An 8,405-nucleotide genomic window follows, 5' to 3' on the forward strand; every position below is an offset into this window, starting at 1 on the left:
CTAGAACACACCAGAACACACCACACCTAATACACATCACTTGATCCTGCCTGTGGCCTTTGTACTTACTATTCCCTCTGCCTGGAAAGCCTGCATCACTCACTCCTTCCCATTTCCTTCTGTTATCTCTTCAAATGTCATTCTTCAGAAAGGCTCTTCCTAACCCCTCTCTATAAAAAAAGCAAGCCAGCCCCTTCATCACCTTTTACCCCTTTACCACGCTTTGTATTTTACCACTTGACATATAATTATTTCTTTACTGTCAGTCTCTCCTTACTTGGAGGGCAAGGGCTAAGAACAATGCCTGCTACATACAGAAGTTCTGTAAAAAGCTCCCAGATTAACATGTGGCAACTCTCTTATGCACAAGTGTCTCATCAAAAACAATGAAAATGTTGAATTCCTTTTTTTTTTTTTTTCCACATTGGAAAGTCAGTTTAAGAAAGGGTAGGAGAGCTGCTTTGAGCTCAGGTACTGCAGTATAATTTTATTACTGTCACTAAATAGTACTTAATTTAGAGTATGTCTTTAGAGTATGAGCAGGCTGATTATAACTGTTCCAAGCGTTTATATTTTTAAAAGCCTAACTATGTAACTGGGAAAAAATAAGATTCAGAATTAAACATTAAAGGATTGACTGCAATAGGACCTCTTGGTGAACAGTGAATTATATTTAGTTTAAAAAGCAGTTTGTTAGGGGCACCTGGGTGGCTCAGTTGGTTAAGCATCCGACTTTGGCTCAGGTCATGATCTCATGGTTCATGAGTTTGGGCCCCATGTCAGGCAGGCTCTGTGCTGACAGCTCAGAGCCTAGAGCCTGCTTTGGAATCTATGTCTCTGTGTGTGTGTCTCTCTCTCTCTCTGCCCCTCCTCTGCTTGTACTCTGTCTCTTCCTCTCAAAAATAAACACTTAGGGGCGCCTGGGTGGCTCAGTCGGTTAAGCGTCCGACTTCAGCTGAGGTCACGATCTCGCAGTCTGTGAGTTCGAGCCCTGCATCGGGCTCTGTGCTGACCACTCAGAGCCTGGAGCCTTTTTCGGATTCTGTGTCTCCCTCTCTCTCTAACCCTCCCCCGTTCATGCTCTGTCTCTCTCTGTCTCAAAAATAAATAAATGTTAAAAAATAAAAAATAAAAAAATAAACACTTAAAAAAAATTTTGAAAGCAGTTTGCTAGTACAAACACTACATTTATCTCATAAAAATGTGTCACTTTTTTTTTCAAATGGCGCAAAAGAATGTTATTTAAAAAGTGTTTCAAGTTTTCAGGAAAAAATGTTTTCTAAAAATACTAGCAAACCAGTTTTTTGATAATTATTATCCTCAAGAGCATTTACCAATGGATGGTTACGTCCTTATATAAGCTTCCACACCAAGAACGGAAAGCATTGCAGGTGTGCTGCCTTGAAATTATGCAGCTAAACGCTGGACAACACACTCCCATGATCTCATCTGCTTCAAAGAAAACAACCATAATTTTCAGAACAGTCCAACAGCAACTATCGGGAGTTACTCTAAACTGTAAAGTTTTAAAAACACACACACAAGGAATTCTCTGAGGATGGAGGGAGGCCAAATATTATTACAAAATCCAAGGACCATGCAGTTCTTCTGTCGTGTGCTAGTATTTCATTGTATCAGCTATGGATCCTCTAAACAGGGCATCACCTGATCTGGGGAAGCTTCTCCTTCTCAGACATAGTGCTAACTTTCCTGACATTGAGCCGCACAAAACAAATGACGTCACCATTTTCATCAGTGGATAGTGAAGTGAGAAAATAAGGGCAATGGTACACACACACACACACACACACACACACACACATAATTACACAATCCATTATTCACATACAGCAGGAAGGTATCTGTATAGATGTTATTTGTAATTGCCAACTACTCTCTCAGGAAGACTGTGCTTTTTTCGAAAATTGTGTTTTTCCTAGGTTTTTTTTTGTTTTTAATTTTTATTTTAGAGAGAGTGAGTGAGCAGGGGAGAGGGGCAGAGGGAGGAGAGAAAGAATCCCAAGCAGGCTCCACACTCAGCACAGAGCCCATTGTGGGGCTCAATCTCACAACTGTGAGATCGTGAACTGAGCTGAAATCAGGAGTTGGACACTTAACTGACTGAGCCACCCAAGGGCCCCTATGTTTTTTTTTAAATACTAAAATGTCCTGTCTTTTATGAAATGATGGTGAAAGTAGTTGGTAGTTGGTTTTTTAAAATGCGGAGAACACTATCCCAATCTGTAAAAAAAAAAAAAAAATTTTTTAATTTTACAGGTACATGAAATCCAAAAATCCACACGTGAAATGTGTGCATGTGTGTGTGTGTGTGTGTGTGTGTGTGTGTGTATGTGTGTGTGATGGAATATAGTTCAGCCATAAAAAGAAGAAAATCCTGCCACTTACAACAACATGGATAGACTTTGAGGCAATTATGCTAAGTGAAATAAGTCAGACAGAGAAAGACAAATACTGAATGTTTTCATTTATGCATGGAATCTAAAAAAGCTGAATTCATAAAAATAGAAGGTAGAATGGTGGTTGGCAGGAGCTGGAGGGTGGGGAGATGGGTACAAACTTCCAGTTATAAGATGAGTAAGTTCCAAGTGATTAAATATACATGTGGTAACTACAGTTAACAATACACATTATATAAATGAAAGCTGCTAAGAGAGTAAATCTTAAATGTTCTAACTACCAAAACAATGGTAATTATGCGAGGTGATGGAGGGGTTAACTACCTTATTGTGGTAATCATTTCATAATACATGTGTAACAAATATCACATTGTATGCCTTAAATTTACACAACGTTACATGTCAATTATATCTTAATAAATGGGGGGGGGAGAGAAAAAAATCCAAAAGTCTACAAATGACAACCTTCTAATTAAAGGCATCTTGGTTAGCTTCTTTCTTTTCAGAAGAAAGCCAAACTCCTTAGCCAGGCATTCAAAGTCTTCTACATGTGGTCTTAATCTATTTGTCTTGATTTCCTTATAATAGGAGCAGTCAGGGGGTCAGCCCCTGCCAGTCCTCACCTACTCTGGCTAAGGCTTCTGAGGTAACCTTCAGCCTCAACCTCCCTGGTTCCTAGTTCCTGACCTTAGTAAGGGTCATTAAAAGCCCCAGCTCTGCAAGAGGTGTGCAAGGAAAACACCAGGAACTCAAACTCACTGAGCTGCAACTTTCCCCTGGGCCCACAGAGCTGTGCTTTGCTCACAGTTTAGTATTCTTCTTCCCACGGCCCACTGGAGCTCTCCCTTGAATTCCAGCTCAGATGGGGGCCCTAAACTGTTTGCCTAGATGTCACCAGTTTCCTGTTCTCTGGGACTACAACATGTCCTCTGGAGTCAGGCGCCAAACCCCAAAGGCCACCTGGGACCAAGGTGCCGCTTTGGGCTAAGCATCACTTAACCCAGGCCAGACCTATCTTCCAGGAAATTCCTCACACCCCCTTCTACTGAACCCTGGCTTCCTTTGCTTTCCTTCTCTCCCTGGCCTGTTGTCATCCAGCAGGCAATCCTGGCTAAGACTTTAGGGTTATAACCTGTGTTCCCTCAATATACTGCTTTCCACACATACACCTTTTCCTGGGACAGACTGTCTGCCCTAATGCCTTATTTCTCATTCCATGCATCCTTAAATACCTCAAAATGTACCTTAAACATACCTCTAATCACTTTATTTAGAGGGTTCTTGTCAGGCAGACATGGGGATACAAGGTAAATGACACAAACCCTGCCCCAATAGGAACCCAGTTTATCAGGAGTGAGAGCCAAGGGGAAATTTATCTTCCTTCCCTTCTGTGAATTAAGCATCTGAAACACAGGATGTACAACTTCTTATAAACACTGTTTTAGGCACAATGAGGCTCTATACATACTTACTGAATAAATATATGGAGAAAATGTGACTTCATTTAAACTCTCAATTCACTTTTTCAGCAAATATTTAAGGACCTATTATGTGTTAGGAATATCACAGAAAGCTAAAAAGTTAGGGCGTTAGAGAGCAGACTCTATCAATAATCTAGTCTTCTCTCATATAGATTAGGGGAGTCTACATTTGTGCACTTGATTTTGAAGAATGGGGAGCTCTGTGCTTTGAAAATGGGCTCCTGTGCCCACAACTCTTTCCTTTAAGGCGTATCAATACTCAGTTATTCGGGAGAACGCATTCTGACTTCCTAATATATTGTGAACAACCACCCTACCTAAGAGCTTATTTTGTTAACATTATTTTTCAGTCCAACAGTAACATTTATTTATTGGGGGCCCAGCCCGCTGCACACTTGCTTAGAAGTCCACACAGGGGCAGTCGGTTAAGCGTCCGACTTCAGCCAGGTCACGATCTCACAGTCTGTGAGTTCGAGCCCCGCATCAGGCTCTGGGCTGATGGCTCAGAGCCTGGAGCCTGTTTCCGATTCTGTGTCTCCCTCTCTCTCTGCCCCTCCCCCGTTCATGCTCTGTCTCTCTCTGTCCCAAAAATAAATAAACATTGAAAAAAAAAATTAAAAAAAAAAAAAAAAAAAGAAGTCCACACAGAAAAACAGAGCTTTCCATCCTGGAGGAACTCAATTAACTCAGGGAGCTACACCTGCAAACCCAGTATTGCTAAAGGGTGCTGAGAGGGTTCCGAGGCATTCACAGGTGACCTTCAGCATCAGAAAAAGAGTACCTCTCCACTAGAACCAGATTGTCTTTTCTTTAGAGTAAATGAATCCTTTAAATACGATTATCGCCTTCTGCCCTAAGGGAAACCTGAGAAAGTGAAAAACCCCCATCAGCCCAAAAGAAAGGGTGAGAACCTGTCCCTGTGTGTAGACAGTGGGGAAGGGCAGAGTAGTCCAGGCCCTGAGATGGGCCCTGCTGGTCTCACCCCTTCCTAGGGGAGGGCCTAACAGGGTGGAGGTGGGGAAACCCTGGAAGTGTCCTCTCACAATAGATAGCATCCTGCTGGTAAAGACCATCCTAAACCTAAAGAGAGAGTTTTCCTATTTTCCACCCATTTAAATTTACCCAAAGCCTGCTACTTCACATTCAGATAACCCCATACACTCCAGCCATGGGGAAGAGAAGACTATTAGAGAGGCCTGGAGAAAACAGAGAGGCAGCCATAAGAGAAAATCCCCTGAATATTCCACTCATCTCCCACTAGGTTGCTCTTTCCTGATCATTTATTTGGTTATACATGCTGGAACACAGAGGCCCTGTTTGAAACCAAGTTAACTCCACTGTGTTCATTACATGGCATGTCCTGTGTTGGGATTTGGGTCTCATCTTCACAGAAATTCAGAAAAGTGGCCTCTTTCTATTACGGAAAAATACTTTCAGCTTGTAAGTAACAACTGTTTCCACTGCTCTGATTTTATGGTCTCCTATAGCTAACTAATAAACATTTTAAAAGTGATCATTTCACTTTTTTAAGAAGAACCCTTTTCCTAGAGAAAGGACATTAGGGTGTTCAGCAGCAGATAAAACGTGAGGTGCAAAGAAAACCTGTCAGCTTCCAACAGTTTGAAAACAGGTGAATGATTAATTATCTTAATGGACTGAGAATATCAACAGAAGATGGCCTGAAAGTTTAAAGCTCATGAATGCCAGAAAATTGGAGTTGTTCCTGTACTATCAAAGTTGAGGGCTCTTGAAGACTCAGATCTAGAGCTGACATCAAGAAGCAATGGGGAAGAAAAATAAAATACCCCACAGCATCTCTGAAAAGGAATAGCATCTTTCTCTGCACTGATGTCTCTGCTTTCTGGTTCATTGTGCATTTGGTGACCTGTACATCTTAACACATTTACTAAACATAACACGACTCACTTAAGTTTTTTAGTCCCTGATAATTCACTTTAAATAATCCATTACCTTGAGCATGCGGATTTCTCGAAGGGCGATTTTCTTTATGACAGGGTCATCTTCTGATTCCAGAAATCTCTTGATGGCTACAATCTGGCCCGTGTCCCTGTTTCTGCATTTGAAAACAACTCCATAGGATCCTTCGCCAATTTTCCCAATTTTTTCATACTTCTCCATCATAGAGGAGGAATAAATCTTAAAATGGATCTTCACATAGTTTGAAAATGTCGCTTATGAAATACTGGCACGAACAGACTGACTGTACTAGAGCCCCACTCAACGATGGGTCTTTGTCAGGCACCTAGAACAGAAGGGCACTTGTTAAAGAATTAGGAATCGACCCCTGTCCTTAAAGCCTCGCCCCTCAGCAACCGCAACGAGATCCGGGATGACAGCCTAGAGCTCGTCTCCGGTAATCCAATTCTAATCGTCTGGTACACACCCTGCAAGTTAAAATGCAACCCGTTATCCTAAATCGGACGGAGTTGTAAGATAATCTATCTTGTTTAATGTTATAGTTCATCCGATCTAAGACACATGAGCCTGCTAGAGGACGGAGAAGGAAGACTCAGGGATTCCCCGGTTCTAATTTCGGGTCTCATTTCCTTTGGGCAAGGAGACACCGCCCGGGTCCCCGCGGGGGCGAGGCAGGCGCCCGAAGGGGGAGCCCGGCGACCCCAGGCGCGGGCAGGCCTCGGCGGGGAGCGGGGCCGCGCCTTCCCGCCGCCCCCGCGGGGCCCGGCCGCCAGCGCCACCCGGTTGCCCACCCGCGCCCGGTCCGCGCAGCGCAGCCTCGAGCGGCACCACGTGGCGGCCAGGCCCGCCGTCCGGGCCCGCGCGCCTTTCCCCGCCCGGGACTCACGGCGCCGCGCGGCCCGGCCTGGCCCTGCTCCCGCCTCGCCGCCTCTCTGCCGGCTCCGCTCGCCGCCGCCCCGGCCGCAATCCCTATGGGAACCGGCCCCCGCCCCGGACTGGCCTGGGCGGGGCCGCCGCGCCCCGGCTGCCCTTCTGGAGCGGGCCGCCAGCCAGGCTGCGGGGAAGGGCCCTGGGGGGTGGGGGGGGCCCTAGGGCCCGGTTGCCCGCGCGACCCTCTGCCGGGAGAGGAGGCCTGCGGGACTGCAAACTCCAGCAGGTCGTGTAGAACGCAGCTATAGCAGAGTCGGCTGGGAAGACGCCTGCGCCGGGAGCACCCCTCCCCAACCCTCGTGCAATCTGTACTTCACCGGCGGGGCAGATCCTACCGGTACTACGCGGGATTACTCCCCCGTGCCCTCCGCTAGGATGTAAACGGCTTGAGGGCAGCTTCTGTGTCTGTGCTCATCAGTGCTGTAGCATCCAGTCCAGTGAATGATGAATGAATGAAAGCAGAGTGAGGAAAAGAGGGAGAGGAAGGTATGATGACTGAAACTGGTTGCAGTCAGCACTTCCTTCCACTAGTTTGGGATCCATCACCATTAACTTCCTCTATAGCTGGGCTTTCTGATATGGGAGACTTACAGAGCCCGCCTTGGTTTAGGAGGGGTTTTTTTTCTTTTCTTTTTTTTTTCCTCTTCCTTCCTTCCTTCCTTCCTTCCTTCCTTCCTTCCTTCCTTCCTTCCTTCCTTCCTTCCTTCCTCTTTATTTTTTCTTTCCTCCCCTCCCTTTCTGACTTTTCTTAAGTGATCTCTACACCCAGTGTGGGGCTCAAACTCAGGACCCTGAAATGAGGAGTCTTATGCTGTACCGACTGAGCCAGCCAGATGCCCCTGTCTTAGCTTACTTATTCCCATCCTTGTCCCAACTGGGTCCTACTCACCCAGGTCTAAGCACAATAGTGGGACGTTAATGGACCTGGGGAAATAATGAAATAATTTGCTACTAGGCAGACTGCCCCAGTACTTTATCATCTATCCCATTCCATATGCCCAGCACTGAGATGGCTGTTTGCTGGGGAAGTGATATCTGAGGAGAGGAAAGTGCCATACTGTCTATGAAACAGGGACCAATTCCACACCAAGCAGCATACCATTAAAAGTAAATCTGGATACGGTTCAGGAAGGAGCTGAAACTGGGAGGAGAGGAATTAGGGCTGCCTTGGCTGAAGTCACATATAGATAGGGTCCAGGGATGAGCTAGAGGTGGTCTGTGAACCTCCTAGAAACTGTTTGCAGATGGCAACCACTGATGCATTTCCTGTCTCTATAGTTTTGTGTTTTCCAGATTGTCATATAAATGGATTTTTACATTATGTAAGCTTTTGAGGCTAACTAAACTTCCTTTATTTAACATAATGCATTTGAGATTGATCCATGTTGTTGCATTTATCACTAGTTCATTTTTTTTTTTCATTGAGTAGTATTCCATTGTATAGATAAACCACACTTTATCCCAGTTGAAGAACATTTTAGTTGTTTCTAGTTTTGCGGCCATTATAAACATTCATGCATGGTCTTTTGTGTGAACATACGTTTTTATTTCTCTTGGGAAAATACTAGGACTACTGTTAGGTCATCGGATAAGTATATGTTATTGTAAGTAATTGCCAAAATGTTTTCCAAAGTGACCA

The 8,405-nt window shown here is 44.7% G+C and overlaps 1 protein-coding gene across 3 annotated transcripts in view; it reads right to left on the reverse strand.

The window, feature by feature from the left end:
• The window catches only part of CDKL1 (cyclin dependent kinase like 1), a 57,873-nt gene extending 51,110 nt beyond the window's left edge, over nt 1-6,763 (reverse strand). For 2 of the 3 annotated variants that reach the window (XM_030319059.1, XM_030319063.1), the window contains exons 1-2: nt 6,723-6,763; nt 5,870-6,161 (exon numbers count right to left, since the gene is read on the reverse strand). In XM_030319059.1, the coding sequence (XP_030174919.1) occupies nt 5,870-6,040 (171 nt within the window). In that variant the 5' untranslated portion in view covers nt 6,041-6,161; nt 6,723-6,763. Of the gene's footprint in view, nt 1-5,869; nt 6,422-6,722 lie in introns of those variants that run through there. The other variant, XM_030319060.2, reaches the window with a different exon arrangement.
• Between the last annotated feature and the right edge of the window lie 1,642 nt (nt 6,764-8,405).

Source organism: Lynx canadensis, chromosome B3, assembly GCF_007474595.2.
Source record: "Lynx canadensis isolate LIC74 chromosome B3, mLynCan4.pri.v2, whole genome shotgun sequence".
NCBI classification, from domain to species: domain Eukaryota; kingdom Metazoa; phylum Chordata; class Mammalia; order Carnivora; family Felidae; genus Lynx; species Lynx canadensis.